A 12,409-nucleotide genomic window follows, 5' to 3' on the forward strand; every position below is an offset into this window, starting at 1 on the left:
TAGGGGAGGGATATTAGCAGAAATACCTAATGCAGATGATGGGTTGATGGATGCAGCAAACCACCATGGCATGTGTATACCTATGTAACAAACCTGCCCGTTCTGCACATAGATCCCAGAACTTAAAGTGTAATAAATAATAAAAGAAATGTCAACTTCCTATATACTTAAAAAAATAAGCATCTACCTTAAGAGACAAAAAAGTACACCCAAATCAAGCAGAAGGAACAAAATTATAAAAATGAAATTTAAAATAGAAAAATAATCAATGAAAATGATAAACCACTAGCCAGACTAAGATAAATGGAGAATACAAGTTATGCTATCAGGAAAGAAGGGACTACAGATCCTATAGATATTAAAAAGAAAACAAGGTAATATTGTGAACAATTCTGTCCGTAGAATATTATGCCTATAGATTCCACAACTTAGATGATATAAACTTTTTTTTTCTTTCCAACTTTTATTTTTTATTTTAGTTTTGGAGGGGATATGTACAGGTTTGTTACATGGGTAAATTGTGTGTCACCAGTGTTTGATGTACAAATTATTTCATCACCCAGATAATAAGCATAGTACCTGATGGGTAGTTTTTCAATCCTCATCCTCATCCCACCCTCCACCCTCAACTAGGCCCAATGTATATTGTGCTCTACTTTGTGCACATGTGTACTCAATGTTTAGCTCCTACTTATAAGTGAGAACATGTGGTATTTGGTCTTCTGTTCTTGCATTAATTTGCTTAGGATAATGGCCTCTAGCTCCATCCATGCCGCTGCGAAGGACATGATTTCATTCTTTTTTATGGCTGTGTAATATTTAACGGTATCTTCTTGAAAGACACCAAGTCCTAAGGCTCACTCAAGAAGAAACAACCTGAATAGCTCTATACCTCTTAAAAAATAGATTTCATAATTTAAAACTTTCCAACAAAGGAAGCTCAAAGCCTAAAGACTTCACTGGAGAATTCTATCAGATATTTAAGGAAGAAATAATACCAGTTTTACCGAAATTCTTCCAGAAAATAGAAAATAAGGAACAACTTTCCAACTCACCTAATTATACCAGCATTAGTCTAATCCAAACTAGACCAAGGCATACAAGAAAAAGACCAGTATCATCCCTGAAGACAGAACTAAAATACTAAAAAATAGTCACAGATGACATGACTGTCTATATAAAAAATCTCAGTGAGATCACAAAAAACTACTAGAATGAATTTAGCACCCTCATAGGAAGCTAAGTCAATATGAAATGATTTTATTTGTATACACTGGAATGAACAAATGGAAATTCAAGTTATAAAAACAGTACTATTTATAATGTACTAAAAATGTTAATTACATGGAAGTATATCTAACAAAATCTTTGTAAGTTCTGTATGCTGAAACCTACAGAAGACTGATAAAAGAAATAAAACACCTTAAGACACACTATGTTTACATATTGCAAGACACAGTATTTTTAAGATGTGAAATTTCCCAAAATTGATCTTTAGATTTGTCTGTAAATAACAGTTCTAGAAACATCTTTTATTTAGGTATCTTTAAACATTGTTTGAATAGAGTGAACACATTTGTACACTAAAAACATGTTTCTCAAATTGATGTCCATGTAGCACTTTGGAAACATCTTTTATACATGTGTTTAAAAACAGGTTTTACATCATTGCATAGTAGTGAATACATCCAATCACTGAAATAACACCATTCTCAACCTGGTACACAAGTGGCACTCTCAGAAACACTTTTACATGTGTGACTTTAAACTCTGTATAACATGTATTACAGTGTTCAATATAGCTTTACTGAAATAACACTGTTCTCAATTTGGTGTGGAAGTTTCACTCAGATATTTCTTCTGTATCTTTGTCTTTCAACACTGTTTACTCACATTAATGTGGTGGCCACATCTGAGTTCACCACAAATGATGCATGTGAAGACCCATGTATAAAAGGTGATGTAGGAGTTCTACTTGTACAGCTTGTTGGTAGTATTATTTCAGTAAATGGATGTATTCACTATGATGTAATGCATGTAAAACTTTGTTTAAATACAAATGTATAAAAGAGTTTCTTAGAATGTTACTTGGGCACTCATTTGAGAATGTTATTTCTGTGAGTGAATACACACACTAATGTATGTAAAACAGTGTTAAAAGACACATATACAAAAGGAGATCTTTAGATTTAATGCAACCCTAATAAAAACTCATCTTGATTATTCTGTAGAAATAAGCTAAGTCTAAAAATTTATATGGAACTGCAAAGGAACAAGAAAGCCAAAGACATTTAAAAAAAAAAAAAGAACTAAGAAGACTTACATGATCTGATTTCAAGGCTAAATATTCATTAATCAAGAAACTAACATACTACTGAAAGGATAGGCACAAAGATCAGACTCCAGAAATGGACTGACATAACTGTTGACTTTTGACACATGTTCAAAGGTAATTCAATCTACAGTCTTCTATAAATAGTACTGAAACTGCTAGATATCCATAAGCGAATAAAGCTTGACCCATACCTCACATAATGTGCAAATGTTAACTAAGAATAGATCATAAACCTCAATGTAAAACCTAAAACTCTAAAACTTCTAGAAGAAAACAGGAGAAATATTTTAGGTATGACAGTGAAAGCACAATCAATGAGAGAAACAATTGATAAAATGAACTTCATCAACATTATAAACTTTTTTGAAAGACACTGTTTAAAATAAAAGGACAAGCCATAGACTGTGCAAAAAATATTTATACAAAATACATATCCAATAAAGGACTTCCATCTAGAATATATAAAAAACTGTCAAAACTTAAGAAAACAACTAGATTTAAAAATAGCCAAAAGATTTAAAAAGACATTTCATCAAAAATATATGTATGACAAATAAGCCCATGAAAATATAATATAGTCATTCAGAAAATGCAAATTGAAGTGATAATGAGGTACTATTACATACTTACTATAATTGCTAACATAGTGGTATGGCAAATGTTTAGCTAGGTCTCCAAAAAACATTTTAAAAACCCAGATTAATAGCATTTGTTTCTGTGGTGTAAATCTTGGTTGATTCCAAGCTATAACATAATTTCACTTAGCTCACAAAATTCCTGATAATTTAACAGTTACTTTTTGTGAGCCAATGTGAGCTTACTCTAGTACACCATAGCTAAAGCAAAGCAAAACTGGGAATATCCAATGTTAGTATGTGGAAAATCAGGTACTCTCATCCATTATGGTCAGAATGCCAAGTGATAGTCTTTTTGTAAAATAGTTCGACAGTTTCTTATCAAGATAAACATATACTTACCATAGGACCCAACAATCTCACACCTAGGTATATACCAAGATAAATGAAAACATATCTTAACACAAACTCTTATATAATTTTTTTATATTTAACTCCAACTGGCAACAATCCAAATGTCTCTCAACTGGTGAATAACTGAGTTATTTAAAATGAATAACACATATATATAAATAACTCAGATGGTTCATATATAGAGTAGAATATATGTAACCATATTTTAGTAGCATTTTATTGCTACTCAACAATAAATAAGATGCAATAACATGTTTGACTCTCAATTAGGTAAGCTAAGGGAAAGATGCCAGACTAAGAAACCTATATACTATATGAAACCACCTATATCACATTCTGGAAAAGGCAAAATTATATAGAGAGAGGCCAGATCAGTGGTCATGAGGGCAGGAGTTGAGGGAACAGCTTGACTATAAAAGAACAGGAGAGAATTTTCTGTATTGGTGGAACTGTTCTATATACAGATTATGGTGGTAGTTACGTGACTGTGTGATTAATTCAATTGAATTCACTAATTAAATGCCCATGCCCAGGAAAGGTGGATAAGTAGACTAGAAATAAAGGGCACTAAGAAAATGGGTAGAGCTGTTAATTTGCTTGAGAATTGATAGTTTCTGAATATATTGAATATACTGAAGAGAAACTTAGAATACAAGGGCCCTTCAGAAACAAGGACTTATGACACGCAATATGACACAGGAAAAATATAGGTGATAGCTGATGCAAGGCCAATTTTAGAAACATTACTGAAACTTACAATCAGTGTCATTGGTAAGATTAGGCCCAGATGTCAAGCTTAGATCAGAGGTTTCCAAACTTGCATCAGAATTAGAGGGCTTGTTACAAGAAAAATTACTGTCCATTTTCCAGAATTTCTGCCTGATTAGGTCTGCAGTGGGGCCCAAGGACTGGTATTTCTAACAAATCCCAAGAGATGTTGATGCTGCTGGTCTGGAGACCACCCTGTAAGAACCACTTACACTACATTACAAGGTGAAGACACCAAGCATTACCAAGTGAGATGAACGGTCAAACTTTAAAAAATACACTTCCACTTGCTGTAGATAACATAATAGGGTACAGAAACCAGTCCAAGAAGGAGTTGGACTTTCAAGGATGTGAATCATAGATATATATAAAAGGGCTGAGGTTCACTCTAAGTCCCTTATCAGATCAATTTGGATCCCATACCAGATATCCTCTATTTTCCCTTCTAGATCCACTCTCCACTTTTCTCCTCTCTGGGAGGCTGGCCTAAATGGATGACATCAATGGGCTCTTTAACTCCATGGCTATAGCCAATGGGAGTCCCTGGCAGGAGACAGGAGGGTTGATTTTGACTGCTGCTTTCCTAGACCTCAGGTTGCAGCTCTTACCAAAGTGCCCTCTTTACATGACTCCTAGCTTCTGGTGATGACTCCTTTGTCTTGCCTTTTCAGGCCTAAGGAAAAACAAAAACAAAAACAAAAAAAAAACCTTATTACTAGCTTTTGGGTATTTTCCTATTTCTTGTGGTTTCCCTAAACTTTGCTCAGACCTTTAGAAATAGTCCCATAATATTAAACTATTATTATTCTAAAATTGAGAATGACATCTGTTTCCTGCTGACCCAGAGGAAAATGAAGATTGGAACCAAAGCGGCTCTACAAAATAGATCCTCTAAGCGGGATTCAGCATTAGGCTGCAGAAAAGCACAGGGATAACCTTTCTGTTGGGGGAAAAATCAGCATTTGAGGACATCAGGATTTCTCAGATTATCACTGTTAGAATAGAAGTGCAGGTAAAGGACAAGGTGTCGAGAGCGCAAGTGGTTGTGGCATTAGTTATGGTGGAAAAAATGATTTTTAATAGGGAATGAACATATGGAAGAAGAGCAACTAAAAGCTATGAATACACAATTAAGAATCAAAAGAGGATAACCAAAAGGCCCGATGGCACTCTGAAACCCAGCGGCTGTAAGGTAGATATGGCTGACAAACCCTACTCAACAGAAAGTGCTGCAGAATTGCCGCACCAATTAAATGCATATTCTGGTGACAGTGAAGGTAAGAGAACTGGTGAGGAATATTACATAAGGTATTTGGGCAGACACTGATGAAGCTGAGAATTTGGCCACCCCATTCTTTTGAATATCTTGCCAATGAAATGGTACTCCTTATCCACTTGAGGGTATCAGGCCTTCTCTCCACTAAAGCATATTCTTGACTACACCTTACATTTGCCTTACAAGCTGATACCAGTTCTCTTCGGCTCCCACCCCTACCACTTGTCATTGGCTCCAGGGTCATAATGAGACTTAGATCTGAATATAACCGTGACAGAAAATGCAAGCATTCTTTGTTCCTACAGAAGGAAATATCTGTTATTGTAAGAGTTAACAGGCTTGGCAATTCTATTAGCAAAAAGCCTGGAGAATACGTGTGGGAGCAAATTCTATGATGGACCAAATGTAAGTTACATTTGGGTTGGATTTATTGTCACAGATGCAAACATCTGAAACCTGGGATTTAATGAAATCACCAGAAGAGTAACCTATTCTGTTAATTCTGACATTTAATGAAAACACCAGAAAGAGCAACCTATTCTGGTAAGTTGGCTAATTAAAGCCTAGAGTCAAATTTGACCTACAGCTAATAACATAACTTCTCTGGCATACCATAGAGAAAAGAATCCAAAGGTCCAGGGTGATAGAATATTGGAATCAATTTAGTACTCCCTTCACTAAAGATTTAAAGATGTTTTGAAAAAGAAGCAAAGGCATCCCTGAAGAGCTCTGTAGTGTCCATTTTCTGAAGGCTGGAGATGATGGTGAAAGCTGTTGCCCTGGAAATGGATTTCTTGCTCTTAATCATTTAATTCCACAGTGCCCGAGTGACATGAGTGAAGTAATCAGAGTATTGATCCAGGGCAATCTATGGCAATAACACCTGGGTTACAACTCTCTAAAAATGAAATAGCTGGACAGCCTAGTAACGTGCTTATGACATACTTAAGTAGAAGGAAGAGAGCCTGGGTGAAGCACTTGCTTTACCCCTATCAGCCTCATCTTTGTCCTCACCTCTTGGTGATTGTTGATGCTGCTGAGTGTGAATCTGGTGGTTCTTGACTCATACTTGTTTTCACTTGCTCAGGCTGAGTTCTGCAGCTCCTTTCTTCCTCTTTGTAGGCTGGATGCTGGTCTTTTCTTCAACTCCCATTGCTCTTCCTTTGTGTAGACTGTGCATTCTTTGTCACTCTCTGGAGCTCATGTGGTCTTGTGATTTTTTGAATCCTAACTTGTGCTGTTCCCTCCTGTAACTTGACTTTTTAAATGCTCTCAATATATATTGTCAAGTTGGCCCTCCAGAAAGTTAGTAATTATTTGCATTCCCTTAGTGGCATGTGAGTTACATTTCTTGAGAGTCCCACTAAAACTGAGTGTTATTATTCCTTTTATATGTTGTGTATCAGCCCAATATATGATCTTTAAGTTTTTTAGTATTAGTGAAAATAGAACATTTCCCTTGTTTATCGGTTGAGATTGGCATTTAACTTTTTAGACCAGTTTTCTACAGCATGGTCAAATTTTCAAAAAATGTATCAACATATATCATACATATTCATATATGTATATATCTGTATATGATATATATGTAAATATTGAATTGTTTCCACTCTAATTTGAAGTGACAATTTATGATATGCTAAATTCTTATAAACACCTAGGTCTAGTTATAAACAACTGTCTCACACATGTCAATAGACTAGTATCACACTATGTTATTAGTAATGTTCTCATTACCTTGCTTTTAAAAAAATGGTCACAGCTATTTTCTTACTTCTACAAAGTAAACTTTATAATCACTTTGTGAAATAAATCCTCCCTATTGAATATCTGATTAGAATTTTTCATTTGTAGTTTAATGTGTGGAGACTCAAAATCTCTATAGTAGTCTTCCCATCCAGACACAGCTTTCCACTTATTCAAGATTATTTTTTGAGCAAAGTTGGTATATTTACCTTATCTTAATTCATTTATTAAATCTAACACTTTTTCAATGAATTTTATTAGGTTGTCATGATGGTCAACCATATCAGCAGCAAATGATTTTCTCCTTTCGAGTTTTGTCTTGTTACTTAAATTAGCATTTTCAGAGTACTAAACATGGAGTTAACAATAATTTTATCTCACTATTACCTTTAGGCTGAAGCTCAAACTTATAAAGTGGCTTACAAGACCTCTCATGATGTGCCCCTTGAGTCTATCTGTAGCTTTACCTCTATGTGAAATGAAAGCTCCATTCTTTCCCAATGCTGTATTCTAGTAGATGAACTTATGTTTCCTGAACATGCCATGCCCTCATCCCTTTATAGCTTTGTGCCCCTTGTTTTTCCTTTATCATCTCTCCTAACATTTCCACACTTGCCAGACACACTCTGGCTAATCTACACTCTTCATGTTTCAGCTTAGGTATACCTTTGATGGTATATAGTAAAACTCAAATATGTGATGATTAATATTGAGTGCCAACTTGATTGGATTGAAGGATGCAAAGTATTGTTCCTGAGTGTGTCTGTGGGGGTGTTGCCAAAGGAGATTACCATTTGAGTCAGTGGACTGGGAAAGGCAGACCGACCCTCAATCTGGGTGGACACAATCTAATCAGCTGCCAGTGTGGCCAGAATAAAAGGCAGGAGAGATTGGAATGACTAGACTGGCTTAGTCTTCCGGCCTACATCTTTCCCCAGTTCTGGATGCTTCCTACCCTCGAACATCAGAATCCAGGTTCTTCAGCTTTGGGACTCTTGGACCTTCAACCACAGACTGAAGGCTGCACTGTCGGCTTCCCTACTTTTGAGGTTTTGGGACTTGAACTCTATGTAAAATTGGGACTTGGCTTCCTTGCTCCTCAGCTTGCAGACAGCCTATTGTGGGACCTCACTTTGCAACAGTGTAAATCAATACTCCTTAATAAACTCCCCTTTATATATACATCTATCCTATTGGTTCTGTCCCTCTAGAGAACGCTAATACAATGTACTAAATAAATAGTAGGCTTGTGGAACAAGGCTGCAAGAAGATGTTAATTGGCTATAAATACTCTGCAAGTGCTTTAAATGCACTCCAAAAATTATTATTTGAAACTATGTTATGTTAAACTTAGTGAACATAGTAAACACTTTTTAAAGAAAGCTTGGAGATTTAGGAGAAAAAAATAAGTATCTTACTTAGGCTCAAATAGCTAGTTGTTCAAAGAAGAGATAAAGAATGAAAATAGTACTTCTATCTTTCAACCATCCAAAAGAAAATCACAGCTTATTTTCAAAAACTGAAATATTGGACTTGGAATACCTGAAATTAAAAAGTCAGAATCCATTGTATTTAATGTAAGTACTTTGATGAATGAACTATACCTCGAGAATTTTTTACATTCAGAGTGCTTTTCTCTTGTTAGGCTTCTCTACAAGTTACTTCTTGTTTATATGAATTTCTATTATCAATTACTTATGTAGGGCTTTGTCCTAATAAAACTTGTATTGCAATATAAAGGATAAACAAACATAGATTTTGACATTATTTAATCATAGGAGTTCACTCCAGTATACCTTTTCTGCCTTTGAATAAGGTATGAACTTTCAGAAAAAGCTACCATCATCATTAATTGGGAATGTCTCCCGTGTGAATTTTTTGGGGCAGATTAAGTCATACTTCTTGGCTCAAGAACCAGATGGGATCCTGAGGTAGTTTACAGAAGACACAGTTCTGGTATACAGAGTATTAAGAGACTTTAATAACTTCATAATGTCTGGTATAAATGATATACCTAAGGCTATGGATGTCTCTCCAACCTAAGTTCCCAAAGGTACAGTAAGTCTGCACTGAACATCATCAATAGGTTCTTAGGAACTGCAACTTTAAGTGAAATGATGTATAACAAAACCAATTTTACCGTAGACTAATGGATACAAACAAGAGTTAAGTTCCTACAGCAAATGTCTGGTCACAACATCATCAAACTTCTAAAGACCCCAAATGCTTCCAATATCAGACATTAAAATAAATCTGAGCTGTATACACATTTAAGAAGGATTAATAAAAACAGGTAAGATAATTATTTACCCTGTTATTCCAGTACAGGCCCATGGGTGGACAGAGTGCATCCTAGCAGCTCAGGGCAATTGTGGGAACCAACGCTGATTAGGAGCCATTCCACTGCAGGGCACACTCCCTCACAAACTCAGACTGAGATAATTTAGATATGTCAATTAACCTAATGTATACATCTTTCGGGTTTGAAACCAGAGCACCTGGAGACATGGGGAGAGTGTGCGAACTCCACACAGTGTCCCTGGCTGGGAATCGATATTTTTCTCATCAACATCATTATAACATTATAACAAAACAAAAAAGTTTTTCAAGGACCTGCTGTACTTTAAACAAATGCAGATTTTAAGAATACATATAGATTAACAGCATACATACTTCTCCCATTGCAGCTGATAACCCTCTCCCAACTCTAATCTCCATTCAGCAGCAAGACAACAAAGGGTATTGTCAGGAGTGGAGTAAATGGCTGTTACTGTTGTCTTAGCCATTGATTCAGAGATTTCTGTCCTTAGAAGTATTCTCTTATATTCACACGAGCTCCTGATTTCTTGTGACCTTCTTAAAAGGGCTAAGTTTTATTAAATATCAACTCCAAGAGTATTGTTTGGCTTTGCCTAACGTCTACTTCATCAATAAATCAGGAAGATATTAGTATGCTATAGACCTATTTATGAACTAGGGAGAGGTGAGGGTAATGGATATCAAAATAATGATACACAAACACTTGTATGGTGATACTGTGTTTAACTCCAAAGCCTTATGGCTTCATCTGAAAACCAGGAAAATTCCTTCAAATAGATTTCTATCCAATAATATTTCTATCCAATATTAATTCTGTGATATCATTTAAAGAATAATCTGACAAATGTTTTCTTACATTATATTCATGAGATTTTATCCAGCATAAATTCATGATGTTGAATGAGTTCTGCATTCTGACTGAAAGTAATATTTTTTCTTTTTTCAGGACTTATCTCGAGTATGCAGTTTTTGATGTTTAACAAGGTTTGAACTCCTGTTGAAGGCTTTATTACATTCCTTACATTTGAATGGTTTCTCTCCTGTATGAATCATTTGGTGTCGAATAAGAGAGGAGCTGCGGTTGAAGGATTTTCCACAGTTAACACATTCATAGAAATTGTTTCCAAAATGGAGTGCTGGATTATTACTGTCTTCACTTTTACTGACGGCTTTTCCACATTTATTGCTTGTGCAGGCCTTTACTTCAGCATGAAGTTTTTGATGCTTAGTAAGGTTTGTACGTCGGTTGAAGAATCTCCCACATTCACTGCATTTATAGGGTTTCTCTCCTGTGTGAATGATCTGATGTCGAATAAGGGATGAACTTCGGCAGAAGGCTTTCCCACATTGATAACATTCATAGGAATTCATTGTAGTATGACTTTTTTGGTGTCGAATATCTGTACTCAAACTCAAGTCATTCACATATTCATATTCTGAATGTTGCTTACCGACTGAGTCTAAATTAAATTTGAATTGAGTTTTAAACTTATCACATTTTGGAGACCCCTTTCTTGAAGGAATTCCCTGTTGTATAGCACAAATTGAGCTAACTGAATTAATATCAAAGGTTTCCTTATTTTCACTACATTCAAAATCTTCCTCGTCAGTGTAAATTGTTTCAGGAATGAAAGCCTCTTGTGGCAAATTTATGTCCCATTTTTTCTGGTTCCTATATAACCAATTCTCACCTTTCCAGACATCTGAAGAAGGGTGTCCACTTTCGGTAAGCCTTGTCATAATCACTCCATGAGATGATTCTTCTCCAGAAATACTCTTCATGTCTAAAGAGAAATAAAAAATGCCATGAGCTAGAAGGGAAACTCCTTCATTAGGAAATGGAGGCTGAACTGTATAAGGTATATGCATATATCACGAGTCTTAAATACAGAATGGAAATGTGAGGCAAGGTTAGAAAAAAATACTTATAAAAGAAATAAATGGTACAAAAATGTTAAAAGCAGGTTAATAAATAAAATAGGAAAGCTATTCTGGAATATTAAAAAAAGATATAGGGCTCGAGTAAAATATCGTTACATGAACAAGGATGGGGGGTGGCATATCATATCATAATTCAAATTATCACTGGTTCGTAACTAGTGTATGAAGGCTCTGCCTAATATTCCTTCTTCTAGCATCTTGTTTATCCCAAGCTGTTTACCAATAAATATTCCTTTCTATAAAATACCAATTTAATAATAATTTTAAGAACATGTCTGTATTCCCAGGCACCATACCTTAACCAGCTAAAAACAAACTTGCAATCATAGTGCCCCCTCAATTACTCCCTACATATAACAAAGGCAAAAACAACTCTAATATAAGGTAGCAGAAGTCCTTTTTCTGGGCTCAAAATAACTCCCGATTCCAACATTAGTGCTTTGGTACTTTTTTTCTACTGTACTCCCTAGAACTCAAAACTTTACCATTCTAATTAAGATTGGGTCTCTTCCTTTCACCTGTCCTCATTTCTGTTTTATTTATGTTCCACTTCCTTTCTCAAAATTCGTCTCTTAGCTTCTATATACTGTGTACTCTATATTCCAGCAATTTTTTAAAAATTAAATTTCACTGACTTTTTTCTTGTAACTTCAAGTATGCCTAATAATTTTATTCTCCAACATTTATTGGTGACCAAATCATTCAGCTTTGCACTCACATACATTACTGTTCCTTGTTTTCATCACTCTCTAGGACATCTCCACTTGACTATCATAGTCCTCTAGCTTAACAAATGAGAGACTGAAGTCATCTTCCATGTTGAAAAAACTTCAGTGTCTTCAGTTTTGAGTCATTGTTTTTCTAATGTTTTTACTGGAGTCCATAAAAAAAACTGAATAACCATTGTCCTTCATCTCCCATATCAAATCTGTGCTTTGGTTCTATTATTTTATAAAATTTCCTGTCTCTGCCTCACCAGTGTACACTGGGTGTGTGGGGGCAGACAGCTTGTTCCTTTAATTCACAAGTCTTCAG

General features: G+C 35.3%; 2 protein-coding genes across 13 annotated transcripts in view; one reads left to right on the forward strand and one right to left on the reverse strand.

Moving 5' to 3' along the window:
- LOC134740261 (protein GVQW3-like) overlaps positions 1-10,922 on the forward strand; it is a 30,755-nt gene extending 19,833 nt beyond the window's left edge. For 2 of the 3 annotated variants that reach the window (XR_010127590.1, XR_010127588.1), the window contains one exon: positions 10,380-10,922. The gene's annotated coding sequence lies outside the window, so the exon portion shown is untranslated. The remainder of the gene's footprint in view (positions 1-10,379) is intronic. The other variant, XR_010127589.1, reaches the window with a different exon arrangement.
- The window catches only part of ZNF215 (zinc finger protein 215), a 62,590-nt gene that overhangs the window by 28,395 nt on the left and 21,786 nt on the right, over positions 1-12,409 (reverse strand). For 6 of the 10 annotated variants that reach the window (XM_054438667.2, XM_063671190.1, XM_054438668.2 and 3 more), the window contains one exon: positions 9,074-11,217. In XM_054438667.2, coding sequence (XP_054294642.2) covers positions 10,376-11,217 — 842 coding nt within the window. In that variant the 3' untranslated portion in view covers positions 9,074-10,375. Of the gene's footprint in view, positions 1-4,700; positions 4,766-9,073; positions 11,218-12,409 lie in introns of those variants that run through there. The other 4 variants (XM_063671192.1, XM_063671193.1, XM_054438671.2 and 1 more) reach the window with 2 other exon arrangements.

Source organism: Pongo pygmaeus, chromosome 9 (genome assembly GCF_028885625.2).
Source record: "Pongo pygmaeus isolate AG05252 chromosome 9, NHGRI_mPonPyg2-v2.0_pri, whole genome shotgun sequence".
Classification (NCBI taxonomy): domain Eukaryota; kingdom Metazoa; phylum Chordata; class Mammalia; order Primates; family Hominidae; genus Pongo; species Pongo pygmaeus.